The sequence below is a fragment of the Phascolarctos cinereus genome, unplaced genomic scaffold (assembly GCF_003287225.1).
Source record: "Phascolarctos cinereus isolate Bilbo 61053 unplaced genomic scaffold, phaCin_HiC Scaffold_4;HRSCAF=312, whole genome shotgun sequence".
Lineage (NCBI taxonomy): Eukaryota > Metazoa > Chordata > Mammalia > Diprotodontia > Phascolarctidae > Phascolarctos > Phascolarctos cinereus.
Window position 1 is genome coordinate 512,694,678 of NW_027555847.1, and position 13,297 is coordinate 512,707,974.

The 13,297-nt window shown below is 34.7% G+C and overlaps 1 protein-coding gene across 1 annotated transcript in view; it reads right to left on the reverse strand.

Annotated features, from left to right (window-relative positions):
* LAMA1 (laminin subunit alpha 1) overlaps positions 1-13,297 on the reverse strand; it is a 198,243-nt gene that overhangs the window by 78,604 nt on the left and 106,342 nt on the right. The window contains 9 exon segments of the mRNA XM_020975006.2: positions 1,642-1,784; positions 2,948-3,141; positions 4,007-4,093; positions 5,101-5,219; positions 8,246-8,383; positions 8,504-8,624; positions 10,102-10,229; positions 10,721-10,906; positions 12,288-12,467. Of these exon segments, the coding sequence (XP_020830665.1) occupies positions 1,642-1,784; positions 2,948-3,141; positions 4,007-4,093; positions 5,101-5,219; positions 8,246-8,383; positions 8,504-8,624; positions 10,102-10,229; positions 10,721-10,906; positions 12,288-12,467 (1,296 nt within the window).

Consider the following 13,297-nt stretch of genomic DNA (forward strand, 5'->3'; position numbering starts at 1 on the left):
TTTTTTAAAAAACAAAATTTAAGTGAAAAAACTCATTAAACTGATAAGATACTAGTCAAACATTTCTATATTTAATATTCAGCAAATTTTGGGTGAATCAAATAGATGAAAGTACTTCAAATTATTGTGCTGAAGTGGAATCTGCTCTGTCTTTCTTACAGATAATTCATCATCACTCCCATACCTTTAGTTAGATGTGTTCAAACTAAGATTCTTGAAATTTAAAAAAAAATTTAACTTAAAGCAAAAAAAATTATCATGTAACTCAGACATAAATATGTCATATCTTATACAAATACAAATATATACATATGCATATATCTATATGATATATCTCTACAGATATATAGATGTGTGTATAAATATATCTACCTAAACATGTAGATATATCTGCACACACATATGTATGTATATATGTATTAGTGTGCATATATAATTCTCAGTATATCTGCTACACAAAACGCTGAAAAATAATTCAAAGAAGAAAAATGATCCCAACTTAGTACTAATCATAATTCAATCCAAATATTTATCTGATGCACTAAACATTGAAGATTAAATTACATCAACCCTGTCCAATCAGAATGATATTTATGACACAAGAAGCTATGCTTTGAACTAAAGGAAAATCTATTTAGAATGGAAAGCCTAAGAATTATCTGTCCTGTGTATGTCAGTGTGACAGGTTTTTGGACATTTCTGAAGGTTTTCATTTACTTAGAATTTCTGGGTTTATTTGGATATTTCTGAACATTGGCTCGATTTTCATTCTTAAGTAATACTAGGCTTTTTAAGCTAGATATATCACAAAAAGGCATGTTCCACAGTTGCTGTGAAGAGATAACTACATTCTTAGCCATGAGCTGGGTTTCTTATGTAAGTTTATAGTTAAAATAAAAGAATAGGATCATATATTTTGAGACCAAAGGATCTGAGAGGCAATCTAGTTCAGACCTTTTATTTTATAGATAAGGAAACTGAGGCTTGGATAGATTAAATGTCTTGCCCCAGACCTCACAGAGGCATAATCAAGATTCAAACTCAGAATCTCTGACTCAAGATCCTTTTATTACTACTTCCCAAAATGTAATCTTTAGCCTCTGGAGAAAACTTCAGTATAAAAAATAAATTTAAAAAGACACGTCTTTCTTCTTTCATATTGTAAAACCCTAGAAAACATGAAATCTGTCTAATGTAGTTACTTTATAAAATACCAAACAAGCATCATGGGCCAGTGGACAATTTGTTCTTGAGTCATTTTCAATCATGTCTGACTCTTCATGACCTTATTTGGGGTTTTCTTGGCAAAGATACTAGAGTAATTTGCCATTTTCTTCTCCTGCTCATTTTTACAGGTGATGAAATTAAGGCAAACAGGGTTAAATGACTTGCCCAGGGTGACAAAGCTAGTAAGCGTCTGAGGCCAGATTTGAACTCAGGAAGATGAGCCTTCCTGACTCCAGGCTCAACACTCCATCCACTGTGCCATCTAGCTGCCCAGTGGACAATTAATTATTTTTTAATTTCATGGATCTGGTCTCCCATGGTATTCACCAACCAATGGAAATGTAATTGATGTATCAATATGTCTGTATTTCTTGTCCAACTATTCTCATTAGTATTCATAACTATAGTACCTACCCTGAGATTTTTAGTTGCGTTTTCCAGGTTGGATAAAATTCCATGTGGAACGGGAATGATGCCAGTGAGATTCACAGAGGAAATGGCATCAGTGATATTATCCAAGTCATTTAACAATACACCCACACATTCATCATCACAAGCTAAAGAAAAAAGATGTTTAAGTTAGTTCAAATATGTTTGTGAGGGACAAAGAACTTTAAATGCACTCAAAAAACAAAAGATTGAAGTGAACATCATAGTTAAAATCATTGAGGGAAGAAAAGCTGTTATGATTTTCTTTGCCACAATACATCAGTACAATTCAGCAACTTTCTCTTTTTTTATGACTAGACTTTAGATTTCAAGGTCTTCTGGAGATTTTGCAGCACGATTTGATTTAAATATATATGTGTGTGTGTGTGTGTGTGTGTGTGTGTACATATATACATATATATATATATATATAATCATAGAAAATTCCTTATTATAATGGCCTGAACTTAGACCCATATATTCATGTGTTATTCCTACTTTATCCAAAGACTTTGTTAGTATCATGAAGAAAATCTCTCACATTTTCTACCAGATTTTTTTGGTTGTTGTTGTAAATCGTGCCTACCAAAAAAATCTGTAATATTAAGTTGAAGAACCTGTAGGGAATTTGGATGGCAAAGATGGTCATAAAAAAATTGTTTTTCCTCCACCAAACTGACTGAACTTTTGTTCCATGCAGATTACATTTGACAGGTTTGCAGTATAAATTATAAAAAGAACCCACTTACAATTCACTAGATTTAAGGGGACTGAATGAGGCATAGAGCAAGCGCTTTACTTGCCCAAGAGACACAGGCAGGATTTGAACCCAGATCTTCTTGACTGCAAGTCCAAAACTATTCTGTCCTTCCTTCTTTCCTTCCTTCCTTCCTTCCTTCCTTCCTTCCTTCCTTCCTTCCTTCCTTCCTTCCTTCCTTCCTTTATTTGTTTGTTTTCTTCCTTCCCACTGTAGTTAAGTGACTTGACCAAAGTCACACAGCTAGTAAGTATCTGAGGCCAGATTGGAACCCAGGTCCTCCTGACTCCCAGGTTGGTGCTCTGTCCATTATGTCACCTAGCTGCCCCTTAGAACCCCTCTTCTTTACTCAAAAATATCCCACTGAAAGTTGAACCTATTCTAATTTAAGACTAGCTTTAAAAAAATATCACTTTCTAGATCTTGGAGATACATCATGCCATCAAATCTGTTCCATTCTTCACAAATTACCCAACTGAATTGATCATAAGAAGAATTTTTTAAAAATTTAAACATCAAAGGAAAAACACATACAAACACATTTGCTTTCCACCAGGATATGCCTTGGTTCGCATTCATCACAGGCACGGCCAGTCACACCTGGCTTACAGATACACTGCCCAGATACAGCGTTACAAAAACTGTGAACAGAGCCTTTTGGATCGCAGTTACATGGCTGGCAACTACCGTCCACCTTTGAAGGATTTCCATAAAAGCCAGAGGAGCACCTAGAGAAAGAGAAAAAAAAAAGACTAAATACACAATTCAAATTATTAATTTTTTACAGCTTTCTTCCACTAAGCACCTCTTTAATTTTTTTTTTTTAGTGAAAATAATTAGTCAACATTCTTCACAATATCATGGCACAGTCCCTGGGTTCTTAAAAGTTAAGTCAATTGGGGCAGCTAGGTGACACAGTGGATAGAGCTCCAGCCTTGGAGTCAGGAGGACCTGAGTTCAAATATGGCCTCAGACACTTGAAACTTACTAGCTGTGTGACCCTGGGCAAGTCACTTAACCCCACTGCCTAGCCACCCCCCCAAAAAAAACAGTTAAATCAATGGAGTGCATGCCTTGCCAAGACTACCATCTGTGGGACAGCAGAACTAAGGCATGAAAGGAATGAGGCCTACTTTGATGACCGACACAGACGAAAACATAGATCTCAAAATAATGAGGCACGTAAGGTATAGTCTTGCTGATTATCTGACCACCAAGTTAAGCAATCCAAAGAATGGGGGTCTTTTATTTTCTTTAATATTTATTTTCTAAGGGAAGGGATTATGTATTTATTTTAAACTATAGAGGGTATTTATTTGTCAAGCCGAAAAATGAAGGACTTCGCTTTATACTTTTAACATTCATAATTAGTAATGCATGTGTCAAATTTAAACTGCCTCTTAGGCTATTTCAGTAATGACATCTCTATTTATTATACTTGAATACATTAGACTTATCACAATAATTATAATTAAGTTATATTAATGCATGGTTAATTTCTATAAATTAACATATTTTCCCACAGTCATGTATTTATTGCAGAATTAAAGATACAAACATATATGAAAATTACAGGATGATGTCTCAACTCACTTTTCACAGTATTGTCCTTCATATCCCAGAGAGCAGGCATTACACCGGAAATCATCGTCACCTTCCAAGACACAAGTTGGACTAAAACTGGAGGAAGAAGAGCTGGTCATTGTTCTTGAGCTGTCAAAGACCCAGTTTCAGAACGCTAAATATTTCTCTTAAAATTCACATTTTGTGATCTTAAAAGTAAATACTGAGGGAAAGTTGGTAACTTGCATTACAATTATAAGAACTTCCATTTGTAAAACACTTTAAAAGTATTTTCATTTATATTATCTGATCTGAGAAGTAGGTAAGTAAAAGTTATTATTCTCCCCATTTTACAGATGAGGAAATTGAAATTCGAAAATATCAAGTTCACAAAAACTAGGAAATAGAGGCATCCAAGACTCAAACAAAAATCCACAAATCCATGTTGTCTTCAACTTCTATTACATACTATATGTTGTAGGGATCATATTAGACAGACACTTAAGCATTTGGTTTAATAATTTTTTTTAAAAAGTAGATGGGCATGTAATCAATGTAAATAGAGACATTTACAATCTACCAAGTTATTATGTACATAAGGACACTCAATAAATACTTAAATGAATATATAGCAAATATATGAATCTAGAAAAAATGTGAATTTAGAAAAATATGTGAACTTAGAAAAAAAAGGATGTTAACAGATTAGTGACTGATCTATATCAATTAGAAAACCTTTCCAGAAGAACAGTTGAACCTTGAGCTTTGATGAGTAAATTTCTCAAATAAATTATCATAGTTACAGACACTTTCAGATTTGTAAATGTAGAACTGTCAATGCCCTTTAAGAAATAAAATTTTACTTTGGTGGACTAACTTCTTGTATTTAGATGATGCTAAACATATCTATCTATCTATCTATCTATTATATATATCTGATTCAATCTTTAATAAATGCAAGTGAACATATTAAACTATAGAAATGACAACCAGTTTATGCTAATTCTTTAATCAGTAATAAAACAAATCATTCATCCCTATATGAATAGCTACTATGAACACAAGTGAAGGTGTCATTCATTTACCTTTAGTATACAGAGAAATCTGATCCATCCCATACTTACCTGGCATTGGTTCTGGGACAGGCACAAAGAGAGCAGTCATCAGCAAAGCCACGGACTTTCCCATAGTGTCCTGAAGCGCACACATCACAATGATCACCGGCTGTGTTATCTCTGCAATTCTGTTATCCAAAAATGAAATAATGATAACAAAAACATACAGACTTGATGAGCAAGTCTTTTAATGGATTTTTTTCTTCTCTAAAGTCTTTTTCTGCCACTTTTTTGTTTTCCAGTAATGGAAAAGGGTATTATGGAAGTGTGTGTGTGTGTGTGTGTGTGTGTGTGTGCACGTGCATGCACATACATGTGTGTGTACATATATATATATATACATACATACACAGACACATATACATACATACATTCACACACACACACACACACACACACACACATACAAAAATAATTTAACAAAGTGGTGGCTTCCTCTAACTGGATACATTTCCAATGCAAATACAGAATGTGGTATTAGTGTTTATCTGTAATGATCCCCTAAAGCCCTCCCTCATAAAAGTTATAAGCTATGTAAGAGATTCCATTTTACTAATTCCAAGACCTAAACAGTGCAACCTTATTACTTAGGAAGCCCATTCTCGTAATCACCCCTTTGTCAAGGCAAAGAGGAGTCTGGTGTTGAGGAGAGAAAAGCAAGCAGGGTTTGAAAAATGTACAGAACAAAGTGTAAAAAGAAAACAGGGTTAAGGAAAGTTGCTTGAGGTTGAAACTCCAGGCCTGATTCAGGTGACCTTGACCTTACAATGTCTATGCCAGTAGCCTCTGATGGGTGGTATCAAGCTGGAAGGGCCTCAAGCCAAGACTGATGACAGATTCTATTGTCTAAGGATAAGCTCAGATAAGTCCAACCCTAGATGGTTAGCTCTGAGACAATGAAGGTTGTTTTTCCCTCTTCAAATAGTCTAGTAAGAGAAAGATGGACTGAAATGTGGTGAGTACAGAAAGTACCAATGAAATCATAGATCCTTAAAAGATATGATCTTTGTCAATCATAGGCAGCCATGCGTATAATGGGTAGGGCACTGTATGTGGAGGTAGGAAGACCCTCATTCAAATTCTGCCTCACATATTTCCTAGATCTATGACTCTGAGCGAATCACTTAAATGCTAGCTGCCTCAGTTTTCCCATCTGTAAAATGGAGTAATAATAGCTATTACCTCCCAAGGTTGCAAGGCTCAAATGAGATAATTATTGTGAAGCACTTCGCTGACCTTAAAATGCAATACAAATGTTAGCTGTTGCAATTATTGCTATATTCAGTATCAGCATATTTTGTTGTTCCTGACACATAATAAAGGAAGAGAAATCTTATGCTCTATATGTTTCATTCTCTTTTCCTCTTTATATACATTTTTTGGTATGTTCACTTCATTTCTATTCTGATCTATATAAGTTTTTATTAAAGATTTTTCAATAATCCAAAAGGAACTAAAAATCAGATTGGGAAATTGAGAAAACTTAAAAATTTTACAGCTGTTCCCTATAAACTATGTATTATTAAGAGCTTATGAGTGCATTTTACTCTGAAAAGGCAGGCATGCAAAAAATGGGCAAAGCGGGTGCTTTATATCTATGCCTTTATTAAGCAATTAATTTAAGGACTCCATGAATAGAATACATGACCTGAATATAGTAGGCTCAAAGTAACTAGTTCATCATTTTTACCCTTAAAAAGTTTAAAAATAATATGACACAATCACAATATTATTGATGGAAAGATTTGTCATTAATATCGGCAACTAAAAATAAGACGCGGTTATCATCATGAAGGCTGCAAAATCATGAGCTTTTAGCCAACATAATGCCTTAGAAACATCCTTTTAAGTTATAGGGGAATTACACTGAGACAAGAGACAGAGAATGAAAATACTTTTGTATGATAAGAAGAACTAAAGAATCTAATAGGATAAGGACTGTGGTTTCATTGCTATGGGCAATTCCCAACTACAGAAATCTCTCTACCAATGCAAGTTATTAGCATCTTCTCTTCAACTTCGTAGAGGTGCCCAGAGCAATGGAAGATTAAAAAACCCGCCCAGTCAGGGCAGGACATCCAGTGGAAGGACATCTTGAGGCTGAGGCCTGCTCTCTATCCACTATTCCATGTTGACTCTCTACCAAACAGAGAAAAGAAGATTAAAGGCCAGTAGCCCCAGGTTAATTTGCTTTGAAATATCGATTTTTAAAAATAATTTATGAGAATGACAATGTCTTGTTATCTTTTTACATATTTCGTACACATTGTGAACCTTTCATTGTGATTGTTTATGATGCCATGTTACCACATTATCGTACAAATTAATGCCAAAAAGGAGATTTCAGGAGTGCAGAAGAATGCAGGATTAGAAATAATGTGGTCAAGCCTGAGTCTAAAAGGATGCTTTGTTTTCATCATCCAGTTCCAGTGTATGTACTTCTTTCCACCATTTGAGAGAGTGAGGACTCTCACATTACCTGGCATTTATCCAATTCTGAAGGAAAATTATCTCGTAGAAATTCAACTAAATTCAACATAGAAACTCAAACTAAATTCAAACTACTTATGTAATCTCCTCCTAGAAATACTTGTATTTTACAAGGCAATTTCAAGGAAAGGGCTATGTTTTACATGAAAGAAGCTGATCTCTAAAGGTAGAATTTTGATATTACAAGGCTTGAATGAAGTAGTCACTTTTGAGAGGGGTCACCATATCAAATAAGATCACTTAGGCTGATTCTGGATATTAATAATCAGTGAGACTAAGTATGAAAAACCAAATGACTCATATTATCAAAGTCTGCCATTTTGAAATCTGTGAGCAAAAATTCCATAAAAAATTTAAATTCATAAGATATCTCCATTTTGGTTTTTGGTCCAAGAGAAATGGCCAAATGACCATTTTTTAAATTAATAACCTGCCAGTCTTATTAATAAAATGATTAAATTACTCAGAAAAAAAAGATGCCTCCATTCCACTAATAGCACAAGCATATCCATAAATCTTTTCTGTTAGAAATGACCATCAGATTTGAAGTTTAGGCAAAGGAAGCTCAGTACATAGGGATGCGTATGGATAGAGAAGAAGAATAGCCAAGGAATAAAGACCTTTAAATCTAGCCAAGTGAGAACATCTAGAATAAGCCACATACCAGGCACTTTCCAGTCTCCGGATGACAGGTTTCAGTGTGGTTGTTGCAATGGCATGGCACGCACGGTGCTATCAGAGGGCGGGATTCTCTGACACCAGCTTCTGGAAGTTTTGCCCTGTGGTACCCAGGTGCACAATCCTGTGGAGAGACAGAAAAGAGGGATTTGAGCCTTGATTAGACTGGGCAGTGACAGTAAAGAAAAGTAGTTTTATTCAAAATAAGGAAATGTTAAAACCATTTTCAACAGTTATTTGGTACCTGACAAGAAAGTCCAGCAAATCCAGGAGGGCAGTCACAATTCTCTAAAAAGTATGCTACCTCTCTATTAGAGTGCATCTCTTCAGCCTTTACTCCAATTTCCATTGAGATGTTTGCAATTCTAGGAAACAGTTCATTAAGAAGTCAGAAAAAAACTAAGACTTAGATGCAAGTATCATGGAAGCAGCTAAGAGGCACAGTGCCAGACCTAGAGGCAGGAAGACTCCTCTTTCTGAATTCAAATATGGCTTCAGACATTTATTAGTTGTGTGACGCTGGGCAAGTCATTTAACCCTTTACCTCAGTTTCCTCATCTGTAAAATGAACTGAAGAAGGAAATGGAAAACCACTCCAGTATCTTTACCAAGAAAACCCCAAATAGGGTCATGAAGAGTCAGATATGACTGAAACAACTGAACATCATCACATCACAAGTATAACGTGAGGTCCTTAATTAAATCTATAAAAAGAGAACATTAGCCAAAGAAACTCCAAAACTTTATAGGAGGCAATGGAGCAATCATAAGTATTATCGAAGCAACAATGTTATAGCAAAACTTCACAGCACTGGGTGAAGTTTAGTGATATTGTATTAGAGCATCATTGTGATGTAGTGTTAGTCAGTGCAAAATTATGTGGTTTGTAAATACTATTACGTTAGAAATTTAGCATGCAGCAAAATGATATTTTGCAAATTGTAGAAAACCGCAGTTTTTCCTCGTTATGTGGGAAGAGTTTCCTTCCTAGGAATGCAAATGAAGTGTGCCAAAGTACATTGTTACTACCAGCAGGGTAAAGGTAGTGATTTAGAAATTTTAAAAAACCCAACAATTTAAGGGAAGTGGAATTAAAGCTCTCTAGGGATGTTAACTGGCTGGGAAAAAATTAAGCAAATTGGACATTAAAAAGATGAATGTATTAATGAAGAAGTAGTAATGCTCATTGTATACTTCTCTGAAAGAATTTTTCTCATTGTGTCCCTCTTTGCCCCCAAAATAGAAGGAAAAAATACCAGGAGATGGTTATTATTATTGTTGTCATTGTAATGGTGTTGCTGTTAAGAGTAGATGGCGCAGTGCATAGAGTACTGGCCCTAGAGTCAGGAGGACCTGAGTTCAAATCTGGCCTCAGACACTTATGAGTTATGTGACCCAGGGCAGGTCACTTAACCCCAACTGCCTCTGCCCCTCTCCTGCAGAAGTATTTCCCACAGGAATACTTTAGAGTCATATGGTTTGAGTTCCATTTCTAGACTTACTTTTTAGGTGATTTTCACATACATTACTATATTACTTCACGTGAAAAAGGGGTTAATGTTCTACATTGTTTTTATGATAGAAAAGAATCATGGAAATTTAGAGCTAGAGAGTATTTGATAGTTTAAACCATATACTTCCTCTACTCTTCCCCCTTCAAATACTTTATTGGTGAGGAAGCTAAGATCTCTAAAAATTAAATGATTTTCTCAAGGTCACATAGCTAATTAACAGAAGAACCAGGAAGAGATAACACACATAAAGAAAAACACTAAGTAAATATAGAAGCAGGGCAGGGGATAGAGAGATATTTGAAAGTCTGTAAGTTTAAGAATGCCCTACCTGCTCTGTATTAATCCTTGACCGTATGAGGCCTTGATGAGAATATAGTCAATGTTGCTAAGAACTGACATAAAATCTGAACGTGTTACAGACTTTTCAGACACAGAGTTAAAATATTTCCAAATATTCTGTGGATGAGAAACATATTTGATCAAAGAATAATTCGCAAAAAAAAAAAATTCCCAGTGGCATATTCACAAATAAAGGAAGTATTCTTCTCATAATAATTCCCCCAAATACCCATCTGTACGTATTTCTGTGCCCAATGCCAGCCAAGTTTCCCCAACACAGAGTATATTAAACAATCCTCACATTCAAGCTAGACTTGGAGACCTTCCTCTTGCCCATGTTCATGCCCTAATGACCATCATACCATGAAAAGAATGCAAGAATCCTTTATTACTGAACCTAATCAAAGTGAACTTAGATTCCTTTGAGGCTATAAAATTTAGACCACTTTCCAAACACCTCCCCAGTCCCATAGTGTTCACAGTTCATGGAAGATACTCTTGGTCTTTTTTCATATCTCTTGTACTACACATTTTCCCAATTCACTAAAGTGATAATAGATAGTTCTACATTTCTCAAAGAATCTAAGGAAAATGATACTTTTATTCACCTCCTTCATGTCTACTTCTTGTTCCTTTCTCACTCCATTCTCTGGAGCAGGGATATTCAGGTAAATGACAAGCTTAGTGGTGCGGCCACCCTTTATCAGAATCTGTGGCTCTAAGTTGTAAGTCCCAATGCCATCTGATGAATAAAAAGCCACTGTGTACTTCAGTTTTCCACCGTAGGCCATGAGCTGTTAAAAGATAAATTGTTATATTTATTTCTGTAGAAGAGAATTGACTTAAAAATATTTCACTTTAAAGTTCCTGCCATTATTTTTTAAACTTACAATAAAATTTTAAGAATTTAATTTTAAAAGGCCTTTCATCAAGGTTATGCAGCTATTCTTAAAATGCATAAAATTTTTTCTCCATGTCTTTCAGTTGTCAGATGTTAAAAGGCATGCAATATCTGTTCCCCAATATTTCCTACTGTTTAGACGTTTGTCTTCTTTCTTTTAAACTTTCCTCTCCAAATTTTCTTTTTCTTATCATGAACTTGACAAATACCATTAAAAAAAACATTTCCATACAAAAGAAAAACAGAAAAATAAGATTGAATAAGAAACCATGAATCTCTATTACAAACTAAGTTTTTTTTTTCTTAGAGTGCTCCATACTAAATATTACACAACTGTAGAGGAAAATAAATTTTTTTGAAAAAGTTCTAATGAACATTTAGTTATAGTTTATGACTACATTTTCATCATAAGATTGAGAACAAACATTTTTAGGACACAAACTTAAGTGCATAAAAGAATTTCCCCTTTTATTTCTAGCTAATCATAAATGGCAAGGCTGGAAAGATTCTTCTGGTGATAGCTCAAAAGACAGACAATACAATTGTCTCAAAATGAAGGTTACTAAGTAATCATTTTCCAAGTTCCTTTGACTTAGAAAAGTATTTTCTTAGAAGAATTTTATTTGTATTTACTCCAAATGTTTTATGTTTTGAGCAAATACATGTACTTGTGATCTCAGTATAATCTAAATGTGAATGCCACTTTTGAAGAATAATTCAAAGAATAAAAGAAAAATTTAATAATAATAAATAAGGAAACAAGCATTTATTAAGTGCCTACTATATGCCAGGCACTGTTGCTACTTACTTTGCAAATATTATATCATTAGATCCTCAAAACAATCCTGGGAGATCGATACTATTATTATCGTCATTTTACAGTTTTGGACACTATGACAAGACAGAGAGACTTGCCCAATGTCACACAGCTGGTAAGTGTCTGGGGCTAGATTAGAATTCAGATCTTCCTGACTCCAACCCTAGCACTTTATCCATTGTACATCTAGTTGCTTCTAGATAGAAATTACTATCATGTAGTTTCATCCTAAAGACACTAAAAATAAAAATCAATTACTTTGGTGAGGTTTTCAAATTTTAATTCAGGACTCTTGATGTGTATTACATGTTAAAAAAAAAACTTCCACCAGTCTACAAAGGAAAAAATGTATTTTTCTTAATTTATAAGGCAGCTAATTATATCTATCCATTTCAATTTTAAATTATCTTCTCTGCCCTCAAGAAAATCTATGTTGCTTCTAAATGTCATCTCTTACCTGGTCTCCCAAAAATTGATTGGGTAGCCTCCAATAAAAAGGTTCTGCATTCACATGCTGTCTGACAGTGGCAGCATCCAATAAAACCTCAGGGTGCTGATAATATACCCCCTCTATTGTTCCCTCAAGATTGCTTTGGGAAACCACACGCAGAATGGACTGATCTGGGGTGAGGGTTATCTATATATCAAAGGGAAAAAAAAAGTCACTTGATTACAAGTGAATAATGAATGTGAATTTCAAGGACAGAAAAGAGTTTTACAAATAAATAAATGAACAGTAAGGTGGAAGACAGCTAATTTGTCAGATTAGTATGTGAAGCAATTGTGTGTTTAACATAAACACAAGGATTAAAATTCTTGAAAGTACTTCAAGCTGTTGCACCCTATGAATTGTTGTATCAATAACTACCAGTTATATGACCTAAGGGGACAGAACTAAAAAGTGAAATCATGCTTTAACTTGTGTTTCAAGCCTTCTATACCATTATACTTTATCTCACTTGCTAACAAACAGAAAAATGAAATGGCGTTTATTAATCCAGACTTTGGTACTGCAGGTACAAAGGAAAAATTGTTTCTACCCCCAAGAAGCTTACATTCTACTGGGGAAACCACTCTATACATAGATTTTAAAAATACAAAATACATATGAGATGGATAAAAAAGTGATTTGAGAAGTGCTCTCAACAGAAAGGAGGAGGTGAGATTTCTTGGAAAAGGTAGCATCAAATGGACCCTTGAAGAGGAGAGATGAGAAGGGAGAACATTCTGGGCATAGAAGACAGAAGGTGTTAAAGCATAGAGGGAGGAGATAAAATGCTGCAGTTGGAAAAAAGCAAACAGGCTACGGGAATGTAGAGAGTATGGAAGGAAGTAAGATCCAATAAACTTGGAAAAGTAGTTTAGAATCAGACTGTGAAGAGCTTCAAATGCCAGATTGTGAAGTTTGCATTTTATCATCAAGATAATGGGGGCACTGAAGCTTCTTGATCACATGATGTGGTCAGA